This window comes from Echinops telfairi, unplaced genomic scaffold (assembly GCF_000313985.2).
Source record: "Echinops telfairi isolate 266 unplaced genomic scaffold, ASM31398v2 ScPeMD7_22;HRSCAF=79, whole genome shotgun sequence".
NCBI classification, from domain to species: Eukaryota; Metazoa; Chordata; class Mammalia; order Afrosoricida; family Tenrecidae; genus Echinops; species Echinops telfairi.
This window is the reverse complement of record NW_022103919.1, coordinates 8304197-8317503: the sequence shown is the minus strand read 5'-3', so window position 1 is coordinate 8317503 and position 13307 is coordinate 8304197. Positions and strand designations below refer to the sequence as shown.

General features: G+C 56.5%; 1 protein-coding gene across 3 annotated transcripts; it reads right to left on the bottom strand.

Moving 5' to 3' along the window:
- Positions 1 to 7215: 7215 nt before the first annotated feature.
- On the bottom strand, positions 7216 to 13090 carry GFI1B (growth factor independent 1B transcriptional repressor). 3 transcript variants are annotated; one of them, XM_030885144.1, is made up of 6 exons: positions 12991 to 13090; positions 12638 to 12775; positions 11045 to 11316; positions 9869 to 10006; positions 8252 to 8516; positions 7216 to 7394 (listed from the first exon to the last, which is right to left on the bottom strand). In XM_030885144.1, exons 1-6 carry the CDS (start codon positions 13088 to 13090, stop codon positions 7216 to 7218), a joined length of 1092 nt encoding a protein of 363 aa, XP_030741004.1. The 3 variants fall into 3 exon arrangements, with proteins under 3 accessions (XP_030741004.1, XP_004713287.1, XP_004713288.1); XM_004713230.2 differs by having other exon boundaries at positions 8252 to 8417; XM_004713231.2 differs by lacking the exon at positions 9869 to 10006 and having other exon boundaries at positions 8252 to 8417.
- Positions 13091 to 13307: the final 217 nt, after the last annotated feature.

The following is a 13307-nucleotide window of genomic DNA, read 5'->3' as shown; positions in this document are numbered from 1 at the left end:
CCCTGGTCAGTCTTCACTCCTCAGCTATGCCTCAGTTTGGTGGGCATAGGATGGGCTTGCTGTGGCTTCTAATACTGACTCAAGCAACCTCTCACCCCTGGCCCGCCCCTGCCCCTCCCCTCACCCCAGCCCAGCCTTGCAGTCCCCACCGATCCTCTTCCTAAAGCTCAGCTCAGATGTCTCTTCTGCTCCTGCCCCCACCCCCAGTGAAGGGCTCCAGAGCCTTTACAAGACGCCTTTGGGTCTTTGGACCCCGGCTGTCCCCCAGCCTTAGTCATGCTCTCCCCCACTTCCCACGGCCTTTCCAGCTTCATGCACTTCTGGCCCACCCCCAAGTCTTCCTCCTTCCCGGATCGTGTCTCATAAACCTCACTCTTTGCCTCTCTGTCTCGCCTCTTCCCCCGGGTGTGGGAGCCAATGTAGAGTCCTGGTTAGAGTAAGGTCTTTGAAGTCAGGGAGACCTGATAAGTCTGGCACTGCCACGGGCTAGCTATGCGACTTCAGGCAAGCCCCTGAACTTCGCTGAGGCTCCGCTTCTGTTGTGGAGTTGCTCAAAGGGTCCCTTGAGACCACCCGTAGAAAGCAGCACATGTTAAGTGCTTCCAACTGGTGGACGGCCCCTGGCGAGATCCTGCCCACCCGCCAGAGCCCGCTCAAATGCCACCACCTGCATGCAGCCTCCCTTGGCCATTTCAGACAGAAATCCTTCTCCTTCCTCTGGACACCGAGCTCCTGGAGCCTGCCGCTTACAGCTCTGGAGCCACTGAACCTCAAGTGGCAGCAATCTGTGCACGTGGCATGTTCTATTCTAGCAGAAGGTATCCTCGCTGGACTCTGAGCCCCACCCAAGACGATGAAGACTTCTGAATGCATCCTTTCTCTGATGAAGGTTCTAGAAACCACTGCCTCCTTACAGCGGCCACCCATGGGACCGGGCAAGGTGGAGTTTGTTTGTTTTTAATCATTTTATTAGTGGTTCATACAATTCTTACCACAATCCCTACATCCATCCATTGTGTCAAGCCATTTGTACATTTGTTGCCATCATCGTTCTCAAAACATTTGCTTTCTGCTTGAGCCCTTGGTATCAGCTCATTTTTCCCCTCCCTCCCTGCTCTCCCTCCTCCATCATGAACCCATGACAATTCATAAATTAATATTATTTTGTCATATCTTACACTGTCCAACGTCTCTAGGCTGAAGATTTTCATGGACCAACTCAAACCTGCACTGCAAGGCCAGGGTCATCACCCCACTTTACTGATGGGGAAGCTGAGGCTCAGAAGGTCAGCGGACATGCCCAAGATTACCCAGCAGGTACAGCGCGTGTGGACCTGACACCAGGAGGTGGTTGCTGTCCTCTCTGAGCCCCCGTTCACCTTCACCTTGGCACAACTTACAGCTATTTCTTCTGGTTCTCGCCTCTGCCGAGTCTCAGAGGCAGGCCGGTCTCTAAACCCTCATCCCACGGACTCAGCAAAAACCAAACTCGCTGCCATCACGTCTTTCCACTCACAGCAAACCCTGTCGGACAGGGTAGAACTGCCCCTGTGGGTTTCTGAGCCTGGGACTCTTTCCCGAGACAGAGAGGCTGGTGGCTCAGACTGCTGAGCAGGCTGTAGCATCCGTCTGTGTAACCCGCTACGCCATACACATTGTCACACACACATATGCACAGTCACCCACACACACAATCTCACACACACAGTCACATACACATACACACAGTCACACCCGCAGTCTGTTACACACAGTCTCATACACACAATCTCCCACACACAGCCTCCCTCTCACACAGAATCCTCACACACACAGTCTGTCCCAGGGATCGGGGAGCTAGCTGCTTTGCATGCTCGTTTGCTAAACAAAATTGAACCAACATCAGGATTGTGGCCACTTCTGCAGCCGAGGGTTTTTCTCCTTCTGGGCGGGACAAGGAAGAAAAGCTGAGCTGTGCCGGAAATCCAGACAGCATCTCTTTCTTCATGCACTGAGGCTAGGGGAGGCTGGGATTTAGAGGCTTCACTCCCCCACTCAACGCCCCCAAAGTGTGTGCATAGCTGGGGAGGGCCGCCCCCATAGTGTGTGCATAGCTGGCAGCTGCCAGCTCTGGGGGCTGGAAACCATTTGCATGTTACAGGGAAGGGGGCAGGAGGGTGGGTAGGTGGGGATCGGGGCTGAGTCCATGAAACTTGCTTCCAGGGCAAGATTCAGCGCTGGCTGGAGGGGCCTGGCTTGGGAGACCCCCGCTCCTGAGAAGGCAGTGGTTAGGGGCTTGAGGGCGGCAATGCTGCAGCCTCTCCCCCAGTTCGGTGCCCGCTCCCAGTGGCCTTCAGAGGCTGGGGTTCAAAGGAGCACTGGAAGCCACTGAGGGGAAGGCAGCCCCTAAAGGAGATTTGCAGCCAGTTGCCAGCCCCCAGGCCAGTGGTGGTCGCCAAGGCAACCAACAGAAGCTAGGCGAAGCCCCTTGTCAATGTTCTGTCTGGTCCAGAATGTCAGTCTATCACACAGTCTATCACACTGAGATCAGAGGGACTGAGTGGATACGGTGGCGTGCCCGCTTCTTGCCATCTGTGATTTGAGGGGAGCTCAGTCTCCCCATGCTCCCTTTTCCAGCAGCCCCCCTCTGGCATCTCTCCTCATCTGAAAGCCCCCTCTGTGGAGTCTCGGTAGGGGGCCTGCAAAGCACTGTCCAGCCTCCTGGCAACTTTGATTTCCTCAACCAGGGGGATGAGGTAACCCCAGGCCACCTTGCCAGTGAGTGGACCAGCTGGCCAGAATCCAGATTTTCCTTCCTCCAGCCTAGTGGTCTTCTCCCCAAGGCTACTAAATTTCAAGGGGGCTCCATTTACATAGAACACAGGCAAGGGGTGGTCCTGAGTGGGGGCTGCCATACATTTTGGCATGCAGCGCCGACCTCTCCCAGGGCTGGGTGGGGTGTATAGCAAGCTGAATAGTAGTCCCCCCAAAATACATGACCAAAAGGGACAGAGTGATGACAATGTCTTAGACAGAACCAAGCACCCGGCAGGCATGAGTCCCAGAGGACACCAAGGTCCATTGGCATAACACAGTTCACACAGACAGGGCTCTGCGGCCTAACTGGGTGAGTGGTGCCTGGGATCTCTGAAGCTCACGAGCAGCCAGCTGAGATGCAATGGATGGTCTCTCGCCATCCAGAGAGAAGAAGGGCATTGACAATGAAAAGACGCACGGAGGCCATCAGTCAAAAGGACGAAGGGCCCATGCAAACACCAGTCTGTGAAACTCTGAGACCCAGAGAACTAGGTGGTGCCCAGCTCCCTCTACCAGCTTCTCTGACGGGGGTCACCTTAGAATGTCCTGGAGAGAGTGGGAGGAAAACATGGACTACAACTCACGGTCACAAAGAGACCAGGTGTACTGGCTGCAGAGAGACGGGCGGGACCCTCAAGACAAGGACCCTTAGTCACCCTTCAGGTCTGGGGCTAAACTCACTCCTGGGTTAGAAGAATTAGCCCGCCATGTAGGCCCAGAAGCGAAGCACTTCCCCAAGGATGGAGGTTAGGAAAGAAGGTGGAATGGGAACAGGAGACATGGGGTGGGGAGTGAGGGGCAGGGGGAGTCGGGGGCAGGAGGAGCCAAGGGGGCATTAGTAAGCGATGGTACATTGAGAGATGGCGATCGAGTTGAATCAGGATGCGTATGAGTTGTTGAATGTAAAACTATGGTCTGCTCTGCAAGCCTTCACCTGGCTAGAAACAAAAGCAAAATAGGTGGCCAATTCCTTCCCTCTGGTACCTGTTAAGGGAGGCCTGGTGGTGTGTTCGATGCAGCATTCAACTGCTAAACAAAAGGTTGGCAGTTCAAACCCACCAGTCCCAACCCCCAGAGAAATAGGAGGCTGTCAGTGTTTGTAAAGATGTTCAGGCTCAGAAACTCGATGGGATCGTTGTACCCTGGCTTGAAGGGTCCCTGTGAGTGGAATAAGGAGCCCTGGTGGTGGGTGACATGGGGGGCTCGGGTGCCCAAAGTCACCATTATCTCCTGAGGAGGAAGATGAGGCTTTCTGCTTTCATGGAGATTTCCAGCCTCGGACAACCACAGGGGCAGTTCTACCCTGTCCCATAGGGTTGCCAACAGTCTGAATCGGCTTGACGGGAGTGGGTTTGTGTGTGTGGTTTCTTTTTAGTTTGGTGAGTTGGGCTTGACTTCGTGGGCTGGTTTCGGTCTTGGGTACCTCTCGGGGTGGTGCCTTTATTTGGAAATAGGCTCCGTGCAGATGCAATGAAATCAAGGACCGTGATGTAAGCTCACCCTGGGTTACCTAGATGGGTGCTGGACCCCCTGCCTGGTGTCCTTCTAGGAGATGAGGACCTGGGGACAGGCAGAGGCAGAGATTTTAGTAATGACACGACAGACCAACAAATGGCCTGAGCCACCACAGGCCGGAAGAGGCGAGGAAGGGTCCTCTCCCCAGCCTGACAGGGAGTGCATGGCCCTGTCACACTGGGATTTGGTTAAAAAGAACTTCTGGGCTCTAGAACTTAGAGAAAATGGATTTCTGTGGTTTCAAGACCCCAGGTCTATGGAGACGTGAGGTCACACCTCCAGGGTGCTTATCCAGGGTGTGTGTGGATGGGTCGGGGTGACAGGAAACCTCAGGACAGCTTCAGTGACCGAGAATCCCTTGACTCAGGAGTAATAAGCCCTATTTGAATTTTAAAATGAATGGGCAGCCTTAGGTGAGCAGTCTGAAATTATTTTTGAGATAGAATTCCCTGCTAGGGTAGCAGCTCCCCGCAGCAGCCCCAGGCCCTGGGCTCTGCATGTCCTCTGCCCACTAGAGCAGAGCACGTCCCAGCTGGGCAGCCATGCTAGCTGATGTCCTCAGGGACAGACTGGGAGTCGCCCAGTAGAGCCTGGCATGGAAATCACTGATAAAGATGGAAATCTGTCTCTGGACCCATTGTCTGACCTGGGATTTGTGTGTGCGACTGGCTGCCTCTGGCCCAGCCTACCCTCATGCCCTGGCCCAGAAGAAGGGGTGAACGGCGGGTGGGGGTGAGGGGAAGGGGTAGCTAGGGAAGTGGAAGGAGGAGTGTAGGGTTCGGGCTTATCTAGAAAAACAAAACCTATTCTGAAAGCTCCCTACAGGCCAAACATGCCCCCTCCCTCCTCCCCTCAAAGACCGAGCCCAAGCGCCTCATGATGAGCCTTCAGGTGGTGACCCTGACCCCTTCCCCAGCCTCCCTCCCACCCTCCTCTTTCTACCAGTGCACTCGCAAACTGGCCCCTCACTGGCCTGCAGGTTTGTCCTGCACTTGCCCTCCATGGCTCTTTCTTCCGCTTCAAGAGGTAGAACGTAAAGTTCACCACCCTCCCCACTTCCCGCAAGCCGCGGTTGCACCCAGTGGCCCTGTGTTAGTCTAATGGCCCCCACGTGGTCATCGTCCTGTTCTTGGTGATGTGGCTGAGCTAGCTTCCCGTGGCTCCTGTCACGAATCACCGCAACACAGTGGCTGAACTGAGACCCGTTTGTTCTCCTGCAGCAGAAGTCCAACATGAGCCTGACAGGTGCAGACAAGGCTGGTTTTCCTGGAGGTCCCCGGGACAAGCTGGACTTTGCCTCTCCACCATGGCTGCCAGTGTGGCTTGGGTTGTGGCTACATCACTCTCATCCCTGCTCCCACTGTCACACTCTTCCTCAGTACTCCAAACTCCCCCAGTCTCTCTTTTTGAAAAGACACTTGCGATTACATTTCAAAGCTACCTGGATAATCCAGGTAATCTCCCTGCCCCAAGATCCTTGATGCAATGGCACCTGCAACACCCCCTTTGCCATGGAAGGTAACACATACGCACAGGTTTCTGGAATTAGGCGACACCTCTCTTTGGGGGCCACTCTTCTGCCTGCATTAAGGATCTTGAGATGGGAAGCCTAGTCTAGATCACCCTGGTGGGCCCAGTGTGCAAGGGTGTGTGAGAGCAAGGCGTGAAGATCAAAGGCAAGAAAAGCAAGGGCGGTACACTGAGGGAAGCAGGCCTTTGAAGTGTTGTGCTTTGAAGATGGAAGATGGGGCCATGAGCCAAGGGATGTGGGCAGCCTCCCAATGTGGAAAAAGACCAGGGAATCCGTTCTTCTCTGGACCCTCCAGAAAGAACCCCGCGCTACCAACAGCTTGCTTTTAGTGCTGTCTGACGCATTTTGGATTTCTGACCTCTACCTTGTGAGAGAATAAATTTGTGTGGTATTAAGCCCACTGTGTTCTTGTGGCGGGAAGAAAGATGGGGCTTTCTACTCCAGGAAGGAGTTACATTCTCAGAAGCCCACAGGGGTGGGTGGTTCTAGCCATCCTTTAGGGTCACTGTGGGTTTGCATCGACTCAAGGCAATATTTTTTTGGGGGGGATGTGGTCCTCCACTGGCCTTCATCATCTTGTCACCCAAACTCTCTGACGCTCGACTGTGGCGCTTGCCAGCTTGCTGTGATTACTCAGCTCATTTGCAAGTCCCTGTGTAGCTTCTCTGCTTTTCCGAAGCTCCTCCAAGCCCCCAAAGCCTCCTGCAGTCCTTGCACCTAGTAGGCAGTCCGTAGGTTCTGTGTCAGATGTCAATGAGTTTGTGTAGCCACAGTTAAAAGCAATGAGCGTGTGGAATGGATGTCCCTAAACTGTACCTGTGAGGATCCTAGAGATGGCAAATGTTTTGTCAACCACACACTGTACCTACCACCACACAACGTAAACGAACCTGTATCTTTATTTGTATTTACAGCAGTTGAGAGGAACAGGCTGCTGCCAGCAAGAAGTCCTGGTTTCTCAGGCCCCTGCCGGTGAGCAGCACCGGCATTGCCAGGGCAAGCAGCATGGGTGGCGGAAGCACCCATCAAGAGGACCAGATCCCAGCCAGAGGGGCAACAGGCAGGGAGAGGGTTCTACGTCAATCATTCATTGGTTCATTGGCGGCACCCCTGGGATACTCTGGGAGGCTCTGGCCCAAGAAAGCATGGTGTTCTGACATCCGTAGAAACCAGCTGCCCACAAAAGACCCAGCCTGGCTCCCACACTTTTCACAGCAGGAGACAAGCGGGTCCCGAGAGGGGAAGTGACTTGTCCAAGGGCAAACAGCAAAGCTCATGTGTCTTGAAACAAGGCTCTGAACATCAGAGGATCCAGGTCCGAGGCCTGCCTCCCTGGGGTGGGCCAGTGGAGGGTGGGGGGAGTGGGCGGGCCCTCACTTGAGGTTGTGCTGACTCTCGCGGTGCCGCCGCAGGTCCACCTTGCGCTGGAAGCCCTTGGTGCACAGCTCACAGGTGAAAGGCTTGAAGCCCGTGTGCTTCCGGCTGTGGGTGATGAGGTTGGAGCTCTGGCTGAAGGCCTTTCCACACACCTGGCACTTGTGCGGCTTCTCACCTGCCGGATAGCGAAGACAGGGTCAGGCCAGGCAGGCCAGGCCAGCGGCCCGCCTGCTCTGTCTCAGCTTCCTGACCCTTCACTCTGTTTTCAGACGTCACTAGCTCACGTGAGCGAAGCATGAGAAAAGGTAGCTTGGCAAAGGGACATGCACATTGGATGACAAGCTTGGCTAAGGACAAGGACAGGCTCTCTGTCGCCCAGCAAGCTGCCCCAGCTCCTGGCCCAGGGCGGGGCCCGAAAGAAGCACTGAGTATATGTCTGAGGGATCAATGAATGACAGGCACTCTCACCACCGGTCCCACTCCCATCTCGAGAGGGGCCAGTGCTGGCTTTCTGGTGGTTTCCTTCCAGTGTTTTTTTCCAGGCCTGTTATGCATCCTGGCTGAGTCGATGCCTGCTCGTGGCAAACCCCTGTGTTGTGTGCCCATCAGAAGTGCTCTGTAGGATTTTCTATGGGTCAGAATCCACTCGAGGGGAGTGGGTCTGCTTTGGAGTGGGTGATGGGGGTGTTTCCAGGTTGTGACCTCTGGGAAGGAGATCGCCAGGATTTGAACAGCCAACCTTTTGGCAGGTAGTTGAGTAGTTAACCTTTTGAGTCACCCAGAGACTTTTTCTAGGCACGTAGGAAACCCAGCCGGTTGCCATCAGGGCTCGGCCAGCCTCTTTGTAACTCCATCCCGCTCCCGTCCTCAAACCACGGCCCTTGGGACGCGTCTTTCATGGAAGACAGGGGGGCCCAGAGGCCAGTGTGGCAAATGTGGGTGTCTCTAGGCCTGCTGGATCTGTCAGGTCCCTGTGGGTCTTGGCTTGGGGGACACTGGGCCGGAAGGGGCGAGCAGGGTGGGCAGGCTCACCGGTGTGGATGTAAGTATGCTTCTTCATATCCGACTTCTGGTGGAAGCGCTTGCCGCAGAACTGGCAGGGGTAAGGCCGCGTGTCCGAGTGGATGAGCAGGTGGGTGGACAGGGTGGACGAGCGTTTGAAGGCCTTGCCACACATCCTGCACTCGAAGCTGCGCTCCTGCCGGGGGAAACGAGGCCCTGCCAGGTCAGGCGCAGGCGGGGCCTCGACGCCCGGGAGCGCCAAGCTGAGCACAGGACCAGACCCTGTCAGCATCCCCTGGGGAACAGGAGACTCCATTGGGGTGGCCTCGAGGACAGGGCCCAGGGGTTCACCCATCCTGCTTCCACGGAGTTTGGGCTTGGGACCTTTGTCATGTTCACCGTATCCCATTCAAAATAAGCCTCAAAAAAATGTTTGTTGCTTGCAGTTGACAAGACACATGGAACTACACTAGTGCCCTGAGCTGGAGGAGCCACGTGGAGACCGCTGCCAGCATTGGGACGCTACACCACCACTGGATCCACAAGACGTCCCTCCGACTGGCCTGAGATCTTCCTGCATTTGGCGTCATTGCATGTGTTGCATGAGTCTGAAGAGGAATTTATAGACGGGTATTGGACATATGGGATCATATCGAACTATGGACTTGATCTGGACTGGGCTGGGATGTTTTCTCGATATTCAATTGTTCTTGTCTATAAAGTTCTTTCTTATTCATAAAAAAACGTTTGTTGAGTAACTGGTGGACAGACTGTTCTGGGGGCTTTCCCCCTTATGAAACTGAACCCCAAGTGAGTTCTTTGAGGCAGGGATAATGCTGGGCTGTGCAGTGAGTTAGTGAACCATCTTAATCATTAGGGCCCAATCTTAGCCTAGTCCTGGTGGCATCCTGGCTTACACATAGGGATGCTAATTGCAAGGTCAGCAGTTCAAAACCACCAGCCCCTCCTTGGGAGAAAGAGGAGGCTGTCTACGCTTCCACAAAAGTTAGGGTCTTGGAATCCCACAGGGGCAATTCTACCCTGTCCTATAGAGTCACTACGCCTGACTCAGTGGCAGTGATTTGGGGGCAATCTTAATCCTGAAACTCTTCAGACATCAGCTACGTGGCAGCAGTGGCCTGCAAGGATTGACGGGAGAATCGAAGGCTGAGAACGGAGCTGGTGGCTGACCTCGGCCCGGCTCTCGAGTGGAAACTCGAAAGGGTCTCTTTGCCCTCTTGCCCAGCTGTGCAAGCCCCACGTCAGCCCCAGGGACTCTCCCCGCATGGAGCACTAAGGAAAACTGATGCCCCAGGCCGGCTTCTGTGGACAAGATGAACATCAGAGCCTAACTCCAAGATTCGAAGAGTTGAGGGGAGCTGCCCAGACACCCAGTGGGTGAGCTCATTTCCGACCATGGCCCTTGACCTCCCACCCAGGCCACAACCCTGTTCCAATCAGATATGAAGCTGACTTTCAATCAGGGACCAAACTCTGTTCAGGCGGGTGTGTGAGACGCAGACCCCGGGAGGTTGGCTCCTCCCCTACCTCGATGTCACCCTCAGGGATAGGCGAAAGACCAGGCCCCTGAATTTCCTGGGGGAGTGCCGAGCAGGGAAGGGGCCCGGTGCTTGGTCAGCTGCCCACCTGGGAGTGGACGTGCGTGTGCTGCTCCAGGCTCACGGCGTGGCCAAAGGTTTTGCCGCAGACGTCACAGGCAAAGGGCCGGGTCCCACTGTGGGAGCGGCGGACGTGCACCTCGAGCCCATGGGGGGTGGAGAAGACCTGGGGGCAGGGACAGAGTGTGAGGCCACTGGGGGCTGCAGAGAGGGAGACAGGCCTGGGGTCCAGGGCTACCTGCAGCTCCTTCACCGCTGCACCCAGCTGTGGCACAGGACAATGACTTCCGTGGCTGCCCTGGGACTTGGGCAGGCCCCTTGCTCTCTCCTAGTCTAGGGGCTGGGAAACTTAGAGTGGGGCAAGCTCCTTCTAGCCCTAGCCAGAGGCTCAATAGACTAGGGGCCGAGAGCCGGGGGTTGGCTCGAGCTGTCGTTGAATGGGAGGTGCCCTGGTGGCACTGGGGTGACACATCCGGCTGCTAACCGCAAGGTCAGCGGTTTGAACCCACCAGCCCCTCCTCGGAAGAAAAAAGAGGATTTTGACCCCGGTAAAGAGTCATGGCTTTGGAAACCCCCAGGGGCAACTGCCCTCTCTGGTTGCAGTCATTCGGCATTGGCATCCACACAGTAGCTTGGTGAGGGGCTTGGTATTTGAATGCAAGAAGCCCCGGTGGTGGGGTGGGCTGCCACTGGGTCAGCAGCTCCAATTGCAAGTTCAGAGGCTTCAGGCCATCAGTCACTCTGTGGGAAAAAGCGATTCCGCTCCTTTAAAGAACAACAACATCAAAACTCAAAGTAAGGCCGTTCTCCTCGGTCCTGCAGGTGCTCTAGGAGCCGCAATCAGTTCGTTGGCCATGAGCTTGCCTCTCCTGGTTCTACGGAAACGCTGGTTCTGTGTGGGCTTAGGCAAGTAACTGCTTCTCTGAGTATTAGCCTTTCGCCCACACACTGGAGGTTACAAACCTCCCAGGATTCCCAGGCTCCTGCAGGTCCAATGCTTAGCAAGGACCAAGTTCATGGTTAGGGCTTAATAAATCGTGTTGGCGGGGGAGCATTCTTGATACCCCCACCCCCACCCCTACCCCTGGGGACTCTCAAGACCCACAGCGGAGGGAATACTCAGGCCCTGGGACAGCCGGCATGCTGTGGGGAGAGGGAGTGTGGACCAGGCCCTCCGTGCCCAGCTGCCCCTTAGGCAGCTCACCTTGTTGCACTTGAGACAGTGGTACGTGTCCATGCCCGGGGAGTAGCGGAGGCTGTAGTCCAGAGGGGGCTCGGCACTGGGCACCAGCGGGCTGCCGTACAGGCTGACGGCGCGCTCCAGGAAGGCGGACTGCATGGTGGAGGGGGCCTGCTGGTAGCCGTGGCCGTAGGAGGAAGCCAGAGCATCCCAGGAGAAGCTGGGCTTGTAGAACGGGGGTGAGTCCGAGGGAGGCGAGTCACCGTCCCGGACTCGGGACATCACAGCAGGACCTTCTGTGGACAGAGGGACATGTTCCAGGTGAGCTCAGACCTGCTGGTCACGGTCCTGCCTGTGGGAGAGCTGCAGACACACCCAGACTCAGGCTGAACCCCTGCTCCTCCACCTGATGACTGGGTGAACTCGGGTTCAGGGATCCCCCTGTCTGAGTCAGTTTCCCTTCTGGACACCAGGGAGAAGTAACACTCCTGGCTGACAGGTGAGGATTTGATGGGTTCATGTTTGTCAATGTTTAGCCCAGTTTGGGGAACAACAACCACCTGTTATCGACAGCGCGGGAGGCCAGGGGGGAGTAGTGGGTCCTCACTCGGCCACTGGCCTCATGGGGAGCAGGATGAGCCTAGCAGGTGCTCTGGGTGGGGTGGGGAGGGAGGTGAGAGTTGCTGCTCCTGTGCAGGGTCACAGTCTCAGAAATCCCGGGGGGCGACTCCACTCTGTCCGTACAGGGTCTCTCTGAAGGCAGTGTGCTTCTGTACTTATTGGCGATGGTGATGGGAGTGGTGAGGGAGGTGGGGGTGATGAGGGCAGTAAGAAAGAGGAGGGCGCGGACGGTGAAGAGGGTGAGGATGGCGAAGAGGCGGAGGAGGGAAGGGTGATGAGGCAGGTGGGAATGGAGGGTCATGGAGGAGGTGAGAGTTGTGAGGGGTGGGGAGGTAATGCAGGGAAGTGAGGGAGATGCAGGTGGGGAGGATGGTAGGGATGGTGAGGGAGGGGAGGAGGAGGAGGAGGACGGTGAGGGAGACGAGGGTGGCGTGGTGAGAGAGGAAGAAGAAGATGGTGGCAGCCCAGCCATGCAAAGCAAGCCCTGTAGGGGATGTCGTCACGCCTCATTTGTGTCTGCTCTACGCTAACACTTCCTTACGTACCAGAATCTTCTGTTTGTCTGCTCTGCCTGTGCACAAGGAAGCAGGAAGTGACAGAAAAAACCCAAACCCCAAACTAAGACATCCCCTCCCCACTCCCCTCTGGTTGGCCACCTCATGCTGAGACATCTACTGGAACCCAAATAGGGCTCCCCACCCCATCTGCTGTGTGTTTCAGGTGGCTCCTCCACGTTTCCCACACAGAAACGCTCCCGCCTGACAGCACCCAGATCAACCCCTGCATCCACCTGCCCTGTGCTGCACACACCCCCACCCCACCCCCAGTCACTCACTGGAAAGGAAGCCTGGCCAAGAGGAGTTCAAGCTGAAGCTGGAACGGCAGAGGACCTGTCCGCCTTTCCCAGACACCACTGCTCCAAGCCCGCCCTGCTTGCTTCCTGGAGTCCAGCTCCACCCGGCCCCCATCCCCTGGCACACCCGCTGGGCTGGGGACCTTGTACTGAGGCCATGCTGGTCAAGCTTGGGTCCAATTCTGGCTCGGGCTCCCGTTTGAGGCTGGTGCAATCCAGGCACTGGTTTGGGAGCAAGGTGCTGAGGACAGGGCCATTGCTCAGGACCTGGTCCCTTGTCACTGTGGAGAGACACAGCCGTCAGTCCAGAGAGAGGGCAACAGTCATCTGCCTGTCCTTCACCCACTGAGCCACCATCCAGCAAGCTCCCCTGCCTCCCAGCCTTGGAAGGGGGCGTGAGCCCAGGGAGGCTGGCTGCAGCATCCTTCCTCACGTCGAGCAGGGCCCCCCAGGTGCTAGGTGGGGGTGGTGGGGGGCAGTCTGGGCTCTGACTCACCGGGGATCAGGACAGGAGGCCAGGCCAGCTCCTCCTCCAGGACCCGGGGCTGGTGGTAGGTGTGAGCCTTCTTGCTCTTCACCAAGAAGGAGCGCGGCATCCTCACACCTGCGCAGGCAGAGTGGGGAGTAAGCTGAGCAGGGACCAGTGAACGGCCTCCTCCTCTTGTCAGAACCAGCTCCTGAAATCCAGCCCTGCGGAGAGCGGCAGGATCAGCCGGCTGCACAGCAGAGGCACCGGGCAGGGTTGTCTCTGGACTCCACCACTGTAGCCCTCGGAACTTTGAGCCTGGTGCAGTCTGCATTCAGAGGCCCTAG